We start from the raw sequence: 15,232 nt of genomic DNA, 5'->3' as shown, positions 1-15,232 counted from the left end.
TCCGATACTCCAAGAATGAAGCTTTTATGACGCTTCTAAGTAGTTGCTGGTTTGTTGCCAACCACATCATCATAAGCACTGGTTACTAAGTAAAAAATAGTTTAAGACTAAATTACAGTAAACATGAAAGCTCCACAGTTTAAACCCAATATAAATCAACCATATCCAATTATCAATTTAAAACAAAATATATTGACTACTGAAAGTTGAAAGCAAGATTCTTTTTAACTAATACATTTTTGGACAGATTTTTTTTTTTTCCCTCCCCCCTCCCCTACAGTCTGGGACTCTTGCTTTCAGCTTAAACAGAAGTTCAAGTCCATAACAGGTTGTAGCTCAGGTAAAATACCATGCACAGCATTTGATTACTTCAAAACAGCAGGAACACACAGGCTGAAGTGAGTGGTCAAATAGGGCTCGCTGTTCTCAAAAATTAGGTATAATGGCAAAAGCTTTACCAGTCCAAATTTACAGTTCATTCTCCAACCCTGGTTTCTGAGGCAGTTAATGAACACATATCAATTACTGATAGCTGAAGTAGTTTTTTTGTTTGTTTTAAACTTAAGTGTTTAATCAATTGCCAAGTGTTTTCTTTTTTTTTTTTTTTTTTTTTAAAGTTACTTTTATTTCAGTTTCACCAATGAAATTCATTTGGCTTGCATTTTTGAATCTATTCTTCCACATAAAGTATATGAAAATATGTTTGTGGAGGACGATGATGGAGGCTCAGAGCAAACTGGGCCCCTGTAAAGTCTTCCAAAATGTACGCATCATACCAAAGCGTCTTGATCCACAGCGCACCATTTTCCAAAGAAGCTACTTTTCCGTGGAAAGCCAATGTGCCACCACTATGGAATATTCTTAACAAAACTGCAGATTGCGGTTGTCAGCATGTGGCACCAGGAAAAAGGCAAAAAAAGGTAGTTGGGACTGTTAAAAAGAATTCTGAAACAGTTTAAGAGATCATGCATATGCATTTACAGTCCATGTGATAGTGACGTTTGGCAACTGCAAAGTGACCGATACATGGCTTGCTTTAGAAGCATCAAAACGAAGAGGCATGTGTGTCTTGGAGCCTTTTGTTTCTTCACTTGGTAGCCATCTGGTGGTGCTTCATACTGGTGTGGGACAGAGAAGCTGCACTTTTTTGAACTTAAAAATTAAATTCTTTCGTTTGCAGGTTGGCCGTTGGGTCAAAGTTGTAAGTACCTCCTTGAGTGGCTTCAGGAATGAGACTGGGATCTTCATCAATCTATAAAATACAACAACAGAAACACATGAGAGGCCAATTCCCTGTGCAGTTTGGTACGTGTAGAAGGGATTCACAAATGTTAATATCTTTTAAAAAATATATATATATTATTGAAAAAAAAAATTAGATCTGTTTTCCCAATTCAATTCCTCAAACAGGTTTAAAAAGAAGAGCACATCCACTCTGCTCTAATACCATTAGGGAAACAGAAAACTGAAATGGTTAGAGAGTGGCCTGCTGCTCAGTCAAAGCAGTTGCTATTTTAGCTGTGCAATTTAATTTTCAATGCCAATTTTCAGTACTTCTGAAGCTGGCTAACCACTAGTTATGAATTCCACAATTAGTTTTGTGCTTTCTCCCATTTTCTTTCAATATTAGAACAATTTTTATCTGCAGCTGATAGAAATACTTATGCAAAGTTTAAAATAGTACTCAGTATCTCCTGTCAGAATCTGAAGGAATTACTCGTTTCAGAGCAGTTTTATACAGCTCTCATAAGAACCATATGCCTCGTTCAAACCGTGTGTCATTCTGAAGCAGGTAAGAGCCCTTGTGTGGGGGGGTCTCAACAGCTTTCTGAGATCTGGCCTTGGAGTAGTGCAGGCACCAGAACTGACTCACCTAAAACCTTTGTTTCTCTTTACTTTGGTTGACAATACCTAAACTGGAGGGAGAGTTTAAGGCTTCTGGTGACAGCAACAATCATCAGGAGGAAGAGTGGGGCATGTCATGCCCACATGAAGATCAAATCTGGTTTCAGAATGCTTTGCAAAAGGTTTGTGAGTTGATAAATTAGCACTTCTGCCTTCTGCAGGGGTACTACAAAGTAATGTTACTGAAGTTCACACGCCTTTAACACAACAAACTACAGTCAGGAAGTGGCCAGTGCTGGTCCTAAAGTACATGCCTGTGCACTTTACAGGGCTCAGCAAAGGAGCAGATGGGATTAACAATGAAGGGATATCTAGTACCTCGCAACATCTCATGAGAATACAGAAGATCTTGAAGTGACAGAAGGCAGGAATACTCCTAGGCAGTCAATCTTAACACTGCCAAGCAGGCTAACATGACCAGTCTCGTCTCCCTAGGGCAATCTGGATTTTATTTCTCGGTTAGTTGGGTTTTTTTTTTGCACTGGTCATCAAACGACAAGGGTTACTTTCCTACTTACAGTTACCACCTGAAAATTCATCTGTTTTTTTATGTTTTAAATTCTATCTTCCAAACATGGAATTTCTACAACTTTAAGTTTCAGAAGCCCCAGAAAACATAGTAACAGTATAAACAATAATCTGAAGTAAAGCCTTGCTCCTGAGTGAAGAAGGTAAATTCAGCAAATCGGGCACAGATAAAATTGCATTAGTTTATGTAAAAAGTAAACACACAAAAGGGAGTTACTAACTTCAAAAGGGCTCTTTTTCCACCCACAACAACTACAGTTAACTAAAGGTAACTAAAGAAGTCTCAGAGCCATTATGGAAATTATTAGACATTGCTCCCAGAATCATTACAAGCATACAGAACTTTTCACCTATCTTAACTTCTGGTGACTAACTTTGCAGTCACATGATGGGCCCATGAATTGAAAATCACTGAGTCCTAAAGTAAGAGCTGATATCTGGAGAGTTCCATTTAAGAGAAGAACTGAAGACATAGTTCTGCTAGGCTGCAGAACTGCAGACAAACCAGACAGCCTAGAAAAGGCAATTATTGTTCACCTTCAAATTACTCATTCAAGTGCTTCTGAGGCACTCACAAGCAGCCAGCAGCAGGGAAGAGCTAGAACCCAAAGGGTCAAAATATCTAATCAGAGTGCAACAAAATATCAGATGGTCTAGACCAATCAGTTGCAGAAAATGTTATGGTTATGATGACTCTTTTCAATGCAGAATCTAGACCGAGCAATTACAGAGCAGAAATACAGTAACAGATCTCAAAGTAAGGATCCACCTCCCCACTCCAAAGACTGATGCATGGAAAAAGTAAAAAGGAGAGTCAGAGAACTGTTTAGATTCTAATCACAAGTAATTACATGCAAATTTACATATCAGTGTGAAAAAATTAGGTCAGCATCAATCAATTTATAAGGCAAAACCAGAGTAGTCATTTTGATGCTGCTAAAGAAAATTCTTGGTATTGAGAAACTCGTCAACAACTTTCAATTAAGGGAAGCTGTACTGAAAAAGGAGCAGGAAAACCAACTTCCCAGATAACCTGTGTTCAAGACAACTGGAACTGAGGAACAATGACAATATATCTACGAAGCTAACAGCACAGTGCATACACTCTTCAATCCTTAGCATACTTACATCATCACCAGAGAAATACTGATCTATGATTTCAAATGCTAGTTTATAAATGTCTTCATTCTCATGCTGTTGCAAGGCTTCTATTTTCTCTAACCCTGGATAAAAGAAAATGGAGAAGAGTTTTATAAGTCTAAACTGAAGTGAATTACTATTTTGAAAAAAAAAAAAAGAAAAATAATGAAACATTACTATTGAAACATACTAGAAAAGATGTAGCTCAGTTTGCAAATACTGTCTAACACAATAGCTATCTTTGTCTCTAAGATGGGAAAAAAAGTAGTTTGTTAACCTTTGCATGCCATGAAATATCCCATTTTATGAAGAAGGAATAATGGAATGTTCTCTCTTTTCTGATAAAACTATATGCATATTTATTTTTTTATATATATATATATATATGAATGATACATACATATATATATCTCTCTCATATATAATAATATCTACTACATATATAAGCTACTACACAGTTTTTGTTCCAGTCATTGTGCTTTCTGTGTATCACCAAAAGGAAGTGGCTTCATTGGTGTTGCACACAAGTTTAAAACAAGGCAACAAAGTCTCACATCAAGAGCAGATTAAAACCCTAGTTGCATTTTCAAACTGGATATGGCAAAATACAAGGCAAAAACTTTCAATACAGTAAGTTCTCAAACATCCCTTTACTGCTCTCTTACTATAATGCATTAATCAGCACATGATAAAACTTGTGTTGCAATATCCTAAAGCCCGATTCCTCACCCTGCTTTGGTCTGTAATGAAATTCTCATCCTAACAACCGCTTCCAAGGCAATAAACTAAAGCAAGACTTGTGTGTTTTATCACAGGAAGAAGTACATGCGATAATCAAATTAAAAGAAGTACAATTCTCATTTAAACCTAAAAAAATACATAAGCTACAGAAAGCTCCTTCAAAGATTGCCTCCAACATGACAATCCCTAAACCGAACTAAACAGAAAAAAAAATGTCATTTTTCTCATGACAAAAGTCTCATTTGCTTATTCAAATAGCCCATGGTAAAAAAAATGCTGTAGTAAATATCAACAGCAGCAAGGGGAAGACACAACAATATCCAGCAAATTAAATTTTTTAAAAGCCTATAAGCACTTACCTCCACACTCTTCTATAATTTCAGCTATTGTGCTAGCCTCATCACCAGCCATTATCAGGATGTTTTTCAGACCATCCAGCACCACCTGTACCACTTGAGAATCCTTTACTGACAGAAGGTTGCAGAATGGCGGGATTACATTTTGCTGTACAAGGTATTCAACCTAAACACAAAAAAACAACTTGCTTTCAACATTGTGCTTCTTACAAATGGCAGCATGTGCAACATTTTAGTGACAAAATGAAATCCTACTACACATACCTGATCTTTTCTCCCACTTATTGTCAAATTGCTAATTGCCCAAGCAGCTTCCTTTTGTGTTCCAAAGTCCCCCTGAAAAATAAAATTAATAGCTCATTAAAATCAGCATGGAAACATCTGTCAAGCTTATTATTAAAAATCACAGACTCCTCGTGTCAGATTTATAAAAAGAGGATGACAACTTGCATAGCTGATAGTTTGACTGACCTTAGCCAGCTGGTGTATGATCATCGGGATTAGCCCAGCATCTATTACAGCCTGGACTTGTTGCTGGTTTCCTGCTGTGATATTGGAAAGGAACCAAACTGCTTCCTACAATCGGACAAAATAAAAAAGCAAAACACTTTTAAAAAGATAGTCAACAGATAAAAAAAAACCCCAAAAACCACAACCAAACAAAACAACCTGAAAACTTAAAATTGCACCATGACCAATCACTAAACAGAACCTCTAGGTCTCCTTCCTCATAACATGTTTAGCACACAAACTTTTATTGCACTGTAAATGTCAAACACACAAGGGATCAATATAAAATTGATATTATTAATTCACAGAAACAGATTATTACTTACACAAGGAGTGTCTCCATACATTGGGAGCCATACTGACTTAAACTTTGTATATACTTTGCACTGCTGGAGTCACAGCCATGTTTTTAAACTTGACATCAGTTTTGCAAAGAAAATAGGAAAACTGGTAAATCATCATACAAAAAAGGGCTTATCCTGTAATATTTGACTTAACAGCTCAGTAGTAGCTTTCTGTGCTGATACAAGGAAGAGAGATGTGTCAAGCAGCCAGTTATGAAGTACTTCAGGAAAAAAAACATAATGGGTTCCATTTTTTCAGGATATATATATATCTCTATCTGGCTTTTATTTGTATTTGCCCCTCACAACATACAATTAAAACTCAAAGCATTTATAGACTCCTCTTACACAAAAATAATTCCTTTCTTGGCATTCAAAAAGAGCTCTTCATCATTCTTTTCTGAGAGCTAGAAGGGCAGGCAGAAACAAAACACAGCAGTTGGAACAGGCTGCCCAGGGAGGTTGTGGAATCTCCTTCTCTGGAGATGTTCAAAACCCGCCTGGACGCCTTCCTGTGCAACCTGTTGTAGGGAACCTGCTTTGGCGGGGGTGGTGGAGTAGATGATCTCCAGAGGTCCCTTCTAACCCCCACCCTTCTGTGATTCTGTGAACTGTCAAAGATAACTTCTTCAGAGCTCTTGGAAGTTGATAGGACCTGAAGAAATGGATTCCTCACAGGTTTCCCCTTAATGGTACACTAAATGGGGGAATGACGTAAGCTAAATAAAAAAGCCTCCTCCTCAACCAGCCCCATGTTTCCAGTGGATGATGGCACAATGATTAAAAAAAAAAACCCAAATAACATGAAATACAGTTGTGGAAAAGAGGGCACTGATCACTTCCATCTAACTCTTCCTATTCTATTCAGTCTTTTCAGCAGCCAAGTTAACCCTGCCAAAAGGAAGGAGAGAAAATGCAGGACCATTTTCAGAAAAGTATAGTTGTACTCCCTACTTCCTTGAAGGTAAAGATGGACAAGAGAACAAACTCCACTGTGAAAAGGTGGATCAGTCTTACTCCACTCGCTGGACTCAACCAAAAGTAACAATACTCTTTAGTTATGAAAACTATAATGTAAGTTAGACAGTTACTCACTTTGGAAATGAAAAAAAAAGTATTATACTCCAAAACAAAACCCACCAGTCCTCCCCAAAAGCACGAGGCATCAACAGCAACGCATGGATACTCACTATGGCTGTTTGGCTTTAGCCCTAATTAAGCACCAGCCTCAAAGGCTGCGTCTTTATACAAAATTGCTCACGTATCGGAAATAATAGCTGGAAGAAATTCTTCTGTAATATTCTACCAACTACTGTTTTAATTCTTAAACTAAAAGATTAATTTAGGAATAAACAAATCATACCTTGTTTATCTTCTCTTTTGGATGTGTCAGGAGATTTGGGAAGTAAGACAAAACATCACAATTGAGAACAACTTGTGTCTGTTCGTCAGTACCAGTTACGATGTTGCCTACTGCTCTCAGTGCTGCTGTCTGAATAGCCAAAGTGGGAAGGAAAAAAAATTGCATGTTAAAATTTAACATTGCTGTTACTTATGCTAAAATAAAGATCATTTTAAGACATCTCTTTATAAAAACACTTTGCAAAATACAATTTAGCACTTTATCCTCTGAGCTACATCCTAAAAATGGGTATTGTTTCATCAGAACAGAAACACACAGTACAGCATTCTACTGAATAGACACACTGCAGCTCAAATCAGAAAGTGTAAAGAAAATTAGAAATTAAAAGAATATTAAAACAATAGAAGAGTTAATTCATCATTTATCTGACCTGAGTTACAATTACATTAACTGTTTCTAGGCTTCCACTATGTCTGCCAAGGTTGCTTACTTCTCCATCTCTCCACTACATAATTAAAAAACCCGCTACTACTTTTCTTCTTACTCTCAGCTGACTTTCAGAAATGGACTTTATACCTTTGTGTATTGGTTATTATATTGTATTTGCTTTACAACTGACAGAATAGCGGAAAGGCTCCTTTTTACAGGTGTGACAAATTTCAAAACAGCCAAGTCTCATTCGAAGTACAAACTAAACAAACATGACAAATGCATAGATACATCAAAGAGCTCCCATTTACAACGGCTGGTTTATAAAAATCAAGCACACATTAACTAACTTTTAGTTTCCTTTTGTCTTTGAAATTAATCAAACAAGCTCAGTCAACCTACCTTTTGTAGCCAATTAGAAGTTACAAAAATGACTCAGCATCTACAAATATTTTAACATTCACAAGATCCCAAACTGTTAATTGATTTCCATGAGCTATTCAGACAGACTATGCACAACAATGTATAGAGCAACACAACGAAGTGCATATAACTTGAATTCTGGAAAACGTAAGATCTGTTGTCATTAAATATTTTAGGATTCAAAATGGAAAGCATCCCTGGTTAACACAATGGAAGTTAATGTTTAACCTGTCACTTTACTTAAAACTATATTAGAACTGTTTTGTTCAAGTTTTCTTTAATTGCAATAATCTTTTTTCCTCAGTGTAGGTAACATTTTTTGTTCAGTTTTAACTGCAACAAATGTAGCTATAAATGCTCATCTTTGTACTCCACTAACTGATACTCTAAGGCACATTTTTTAGAAAATAGCTTACAAAGGACTATTCAATAGCCACTGAGCCAGACTTACTTGAACTTTAACCTCCTGATGACTCAGAAGGGGAACTAGAAAAGGTACAACTCCTGAATCAATCACCATTTGTATCTGTTCATTTCCACCGTCTGTTAAGTAGGACAAAGCCCAAACAGTGTCCACAAGAATCTACAAATTGGAAAGAACATTGTTTACACATTGAACAGTAAAATCCATATAACACAGGCTTAATCTAGTGATCAACATTCCACATGTCAGGGGGTGGGGGGGCGGGGAAAGCATGCAATTTAGTTACAGGAAAAACTCAACGTTATGACGAGACCTAATTAGTAAAATGTTAGATTATTATGTACAACTATTAAAACTGGGGTCATTTGTTCCATAATAATAATTTCAATATGTCCTCTCATTTTTTTTAAATTAAATACCACATTTTGATGCTTAAAGTGAGAGCATACAACTTCTCACAAAGGTAAACTGCTGGGCTTGATTTGCATTTCAAAGATAGACAACCAGCTCAAATAAGTAGTTATGCTAGTAACTTTCTGAAGGAAATACCAACCCAGACTCCTAACCCTGCTATAATTTCTTAGCTGTGCTATCTTTTGATTACAGAATACATAAGTTCCTTCAGTCTTTAATCCATCTATCTACACCTTAGCACTTCTGATCCATAGTGCAGTTCTGAAGTGACACTGCAAACTATTCTGGATGTACGCCTTTTCCTGCCTTCATATTAAGATTAAAATCTAACAGCAAAGGAAAGGAGTTCTTATACCAACTAATGGACTAGCAACTACTGTAAGGTGGCAACTGTTCAAGTGAAGCAAGAACCCACAGAGAAATTACTATTATGCAGGGCAATCTTAGTATCTTAAATGTGATAGTTTCATGGGGCTAGCCCTTGGCTAGCAGCCAACACAGCCGTTCACTCACTTCCCCCACACACATAGGGGAGAAGATTGGGGGGCAAGGATAAGGAGACTTGAACAGTTTAAAAACAGCTAAAACCCAGGAAAATAAAATAAAGACTAGGTCACTGAGGACTTGATAAGGATGATTTGAGAGCCCTCAAAAAAAGAAAGTTACAGTCATTGAAAGGTAGTATCTGAAGCAGAAACAAAGCCAGCAGAAAGAGGGCTATCACATCACTTCCAGATGATGTTAGGAACTGCAGGCAGAGAAATCTGGCCCTCACTGAGGACATAATCTGCTGAGGTACCTAGATCTACTCTACTTTTAAAATAGACACCCATTTAAAGTGTCCAGCTATTAAGATAGCTAAATCCTCCAGTACTGAAATGTAGGAAGGACTTTAAAGTCATGACCCACAGGCTGCTTCCACCCAGCTCCAGGGACTGGACAGCACAGACCTACTGCTTTCTTGACACAGCCTGCTGCTGCCCTCACCTGCCAATGTCACAGGGACAGCAGAACGTGCTGCAGTGGAGCCAGTATCGCAGCAGAAGCAGTGAGCGATGGTGCCTCACCGGTTTGCTGCCCCACAGCCCTGTTGGTGATGAGAGCAGCAGCCGCCAGAAGCACTCACAGGACTGTTGGCTGACCTACCTGCATCACTGACTCATCTCCAAAGATAGGCTTGCTGCTCCAGTACAGAGAGGCTGGGACCAGACTGGTACCTCCAAACTAGCACCTGACTCTCAGGATCAAAGAGATGGGCACCCTAATTGAGATCAGTCAAAACCTGGCATCACATAGTCTCATATCTACTTCCAGAAGCTCTCACACAATCATTGCTTGCTAAAGCTTTCAAATTTGGCAGGGAAAAAAAGCCTATGGGTTTAAAGTATGTTTGATTTTGCTATGAATTTCCATTCAGGTTTGTCCAAATTACAAATTGGAAAGTCACCATGTGCTGTCTCCCACTCCTATTACACTGGGGAAATCATGGCAAAATCCCAAATTAAACTGTTTGCAAATATTTTGTGGAACCAAGCCCACTTCACCATTAAAAGAGCAGCAGAAACACCACCACCACAGCATGGAACTAATGAAAGACGGTTCCACCAATCTTACACTCTATCCCCAGACCCACCACAAGGGTTCAATTCCTGCTTCCCTAAACTCAAGGATCACTACGGGGAGCAAGAGTCAAAAGACACTACAAACTCTTGAGAGGAGGAGTGAGGAGGAGAGCAGCTCAGTATCCCTTAGTTACACAGACCTTTGTTCCTGAAGTCCCAATATAAGACTTCAGGAAGTAAGTCCACCCCTCTAGGACTTAGAAAATATATGTAAATCCATGGATCAGGAATGTGGGAAGTACTGAAGGTTTAGTATTAAAAACTTGAAGAAAATTTGTCAAAGGCGCCACAAAACAATAGTTTATTGCTGTTTATTGCAGTATATTTTTGTATGTGATTTCCTTAGTTAAACGGGTTGTGAAGTCAGACGCCCAACAGGTTATTGCAAAAGTCAGATTTACCCATATGATCACAATATTTGGACTGATATGTAGAATTATACATATTTTTTCTACACATGCATTCTATACCATCTATGCAAAATTATAAGTTGGGGCAGAACTAAACTGAAGCTGATGATAACACTGGTACTTTAAATTTCTAGTGCTCAAATCCGCAACATAGGATTTTTTAAATGTAGTTTCCAATGTAAAGGGTAAAAAAAACTTTTAGAAAAGATGTCAGAAATGGTGCTTGCACTTCCTTTTTCATGCTCTGAATGGCTACAATTATATTACTTTTCATATTTAATTGTGCATTTACTACCCAGTTATACATAAATTAACACACAAAGACAAGATTGCCACTTAAACACAATCCTGCAGCATTTTCTCTTCAGAGAAAACAAAGAAACTTTAGAAATTACTTACGTTTATATCTGTGTGGTAAATGAGAACACACAATGCTGGCAAAATCTGAAAAGAAGTTCATCAGTCATTACAGTAGAATAATATTGGCTGTACAATCATGAATCCAAGCACTGCAGTCACAAAGCTTAGCTTGAGATTGCATTAGCATGTTGCATCCACACACTTCCCCGCAGCTGGTAATTCCCTCAATGTATAAAAATATACATATTATATTTAAAATTTGTAAAAATACAAGACAGTACTATATTTCAAGGACACACAGAGAGCAGACTATATTTTGAGGGAAAACAAGGAAACAGAGATAAGACATCCCCCTGCTATTTTGAAAGCTTTTTTACCACACAATATAATAAAAATCATTAGCCTCATATCAATATATAAAATCCTCTTGGATTACAGTAAAATTTATTTTTGTATTCGTGTATGAAGAAAATATAGAACTGAGCCATGGTAAGACTGCTTAGAACAGTTTCTATCTGGTAAATATTATTTGTAAATTTTCCCTGTTCTCTGCTTAATTTTAAAAAATTAATTAAAGTTTAGTTGATCACAATATTATACTTGGCAAGGCTTCAAAAACTGTATCTACACTTTGGAATTTATCTTAATGAGCTTTACGTACATTACAACTACAGTTCTAGTCAAGTAGCATCACTTTACTAGCTCTATAAACAGAGCACTTGCTCTGTTCACCAGTTTAAAAGTATTTTCAGATGCTTCTCAAGTGGGGCCTTGACACTGCACGTTCACAGCTAGTCAAAACACAGACTACATTCACTAGTTTCCTTACATTTCCTCTTACTGAAAATAATCACATTTGAATACTTCTATATATAGAATCATGTTCATAGCCTTTATTGATAAAAACATAAAATGCTCCGTATGTTAACACTTTTTAGTGTGTTAATTTTTTGTTGTGTCCATTTTAATATATGGCTTATCAGTCTTTAGTCTTACTCAGTTTCAGATGTCACAAATACCGGTATTACTGCCTTAGTAAGAAGCATCAAATTGGTCAGATCTCTTCATTTAACAACTGGTAAGTGGCATAATAGTGGCAAAAAACATGCATAAGTCCATAGTATGACAATGTAAAATATTTGGCTTCTAGTCCAGCGTATAAAAAATTATCTGTCTCATAATTCTTTATTTACCTCCTGAACTGTCTCCATAGGCGGTGGGGGGTCCTTATTCCTGCAGAGATTTACAATGACCCATGTGACGTTCCGAAGGAAGGTGATGGGAATGGAGGGATTGATGAAGGACAGAAGAGGTTTGACAACTCCCAGTGATATGACATAATCTCTACACTGAGGACCATCACCTACAGAAATGAAAATTGTTGTAAAAGAAATTACATTAAAAATGGAAAATCTTGAAATGTATGCAATGACATGTTGGGATACTGAAATTCTATGTTTCCTCACCAGTAGTCTACTACTAAAAGGTCGTGTTCAACTAAATATACATACGTACAGATAAGTATGTATATTTTACAAGACACAACATTTATTCCTGTTAATATTTTGTGCAGCAAGTGATACTATTCTTCAGAAAAAAAATAGGATGTACATATGTAATCCTGGCCACATGAAAAATTATATTAAGCCACAGAATTTAGAGGAAACATAGTCTGATATGATAATGCCGATGTTCAAAAAGTCAAATTCTAAAGTGAAACACTCCCTGAATTCAAATCATTGTAACAACAAGAGTTACCTATAATATTTCCGAGAGCCCAGACAGCTTGCTCACAAACATTCTGGTGTGGCGAATGAAGTAGTCTCAAGAAGAGGGGTACTGCATCTATAGAATGCAAAGATCAGATTTGTTTTTACTGGAACATGGTATATGGTATATACACAATACTTTCACTGATTAATGCAAAACACAACACTTTTGATGCCATGCCTTATACCAAGATACATGTTTCTATTATGAAGAGCATTCAAAACCTCAGTCAAACATTTCTATACATATCCAGAGAGGGAGGAGAATAGACTTAAGAAAAAGTAACTATTAAACAACAATGCTCCCCACGTTTAAACATTTCCCTGTCTTTCTCAAAGTGATATTCAAAAGCCTCAAGCATGTAGGTGCTAGGTTTAATTAATTAAAATCTGTAATTCAGATTTTACACTGATCCGAGATCACAATACACACCTAGCAGAACGACATGCCTACTCGTGCAAACATGCCTCAAATCTTGACTTTAAGAAAAACAGCTTCTTCCCAAGAGGTGGCTATAGTTAGTTTCCATATGCAGTGAAGATTCACACCCATCTGCCAGTCCCAAGACACGTTTTAATTTGCTCTTATACAACACGTGCAACATAGCAGATTAAGGAAGTGGTACTGATTTTAGATATCAGTCTCTGCTGAATTAAATACGTTTAACAGAGCTAAGAAACCATCCCTCTACTATTCCCATGCACTACTTCCCTTCAGACAATCTCAACTGTTTGAAAGAGTAATTCTTGCAGCAGTTTTTTTAAATCTATATATGATCATACTCATCCTATAGTCTTTCTCAGCGAAGTAAAATAGATCAATTTATATACTGTTGAAGGAAATAATGTTTTTTTCTTGTAGAAATAGCTTCAGAAATTTTAAAAAATTGCAACATAATTTGTGAGCAACTGTGAACAAATACTCTGTTGCTAACTTAATATGTGATAACGAGCCAAAAGCCCCTGATGTGTTGTCCTGAAAAACACAGAACAAAGAAGAATAAAGACAACCTAAAATTCCTCCCCCACCCTAGATGAATAATTCAGCAATTGCCTACAAGTGACAAGTTAGGAGGGACAGCAACACATCGTTGCTTAAGAACACTCTCTCCATTCTTGTAACAACCATCTCACTTCCATTAGCTCAAGTGGAATACTCTAGCTTCCTTCTCAGTGATTACTGAGATTACGCTTCAGCCACACGTGTATTCAGTATATCTCAGAGAGGAGGGTCAAGTATATAGTTTATATTAGATTGCAATCCTGGTATGCTTTCCAAAAGCACAAATGAAATTATTTCATATCAGCATTCAGGCAGGAGGACAGCCTGAGGAAGCGCGAGCTGCAGGTTATTCAATCTACTGCTCTCAAAAAATTAATTACTTCTGCTCCAAATTTGCTCCAGCCAAGACCTATTCTGTGTGCACAGTACTTCTCTTTTCCTGGGCCCTCCAAACGCCATCTGTCCCTCTTGATGGCAGGAGGCTGCCTTCTTTTGTATTTAGGCTGCATCAGCCCCTTCTATAGCTGCAAGGGCCTACCGCTTTGTTTCCTCAAACCACCCCTTATCAAAAGGGAGTAGAGTTAAAAGGCTGTTTTCCCTCAGTCATCTCCCAGCCAAAGCAGCAACTTAGACTAAACTTCTTCCATTTTCTCTCCAGAAGTAAAGCTTGGAAAATATTTTTTCCTTCTTTAAAGTCATTTTATCACATTTTTTTCTTTTCAAGCATTAGCTAAACAGATTTTGGGAGAGACATATTCCAGCTTGAACTTCTAGTAGTTGTTCAGGCAACAGCAATGCTTTTGACTGTGCTGCACATATTTTTGTTTTATTTTTAATTTTTAAGTTAAGATTTTTTCCAGATTTTTTTCTGCAAAGCTAATACTATAAACAGCCTTTTCACTAGATTCATTCATTCAAATATGATAACACTGTGGAACTTGAAAAAGGAAGAAAACAAAGAAATTTTCAAAGATATTTAGACACCACAAAAGCAATCTAAAATCAGAAGTGCCCAAATCACATCAGGATTTTTTGAAACAAATTCGGATGTTTATTTTTTTTAAAAGGCTCTGGATTTTTATCCAAAGCTCATTTTGATAAACATTCTCATTCTATCGGTGCAATATCTTATCTAGGTAGAATCTAACAATTAGTGAGATATTTTATTAGCTATTAAAATGTACAGCACTTTGATTTGAAGGGCAGAAAGGGCAGGTTCATACACTTAAATAAAAGAATCAAATAACTAAGTCACTATTTTCCCATATAAAAACATTGAATATTAATAAGGCAAGATAATTCATTATATAATTGCTTATCTACAGTCTCCCGTTTAATGACAAAATGTTGTATTTAGCATAAAGGTGATTGTTTTAAGATAAGCATGCTGATACATAAAAGCTATACATATAATCCTGAAAAATTAATTTAAATAATTTATCTTCAATTAAGTTCAGAGTTTATTTCTCTTTTCATAATGGAAGTCTTACT

At 36.8% G+C, this 15,232-nt stretch overlaps 1 protein-coding gene across 1 annotated transcript in view; it reads right to left on the bottom strand.

Moving 5' to 3' along the window:
• Positions 1-274: 274 nt before the first annotated feature.
• Positions 275-15,232, bottom strand: part of KPNA3 (karyopherin subunit alpha 3) — a 31,817-nt gene continuing 16,859 nt past the window's right edge. Inside the window, exons 8-17 of the mRNA XM_010174286.1 lie at positions 12,728-12,814; positions 12,163-12,332; positions 11,009-11,053; positions 8,191-8,322; positions 6,888-7,016; positions 5,142-5,246; positions 4,935-5,006; positions 4,674-4,836; positions 3,562-3,656; positions 275-1,252 (exon numbers count right to left, since the gene is read on the bottom strand). Of these exons, the coding sequence (XP_010172588.1) occupies positions 1,154-1,252; positions 3,562-3,656; positions 4,674-4,836; positions 4,935-5,006; positions 5,142-5,246; positions 6,888-7,016; positions 8,191-8,322; positions 11,009-11,053; positions 12,163-12,332; positions 12,728-12,814 (1,097 nt within the window). The 3' untranslated portion in view covers positions 275-1,153. The remainder of the gene's footprint in view (positions 1,253-3,561; positions 3,657-4,673; positions 4,837-4,934; positions 5,007-5,141; positions 5,247-6,887; positions 7,017-8,190; positions 8,323-11,008; positions 11,054-12,162; positions 12,333-12,727; positions 12,815-15,232) is intronic.

Source organism: Antrostomus carolinensis, unplaced genomic scaffold (genome assembly GCF_000700745.2).
Source record: "Antrostomus carolinensis isolate BGI_N321 unplaced genomic scaffold, ASM70074v2 scaffold1098, whole genome shotgun sequence".
In the NCBI taxonomy this organism is placed as follows: domain Eukaryota; kingdom Metazoa; phylum Chordata; class Aves; order Caprimulgiformes; family Caprimulgidae; genus Antrostomus; species Antrostomus carolinensis.
Note: the sequence above shows the minus strand (reverse complement) of the source record. Positions and strands in the feature narration are given on the sequence as shown.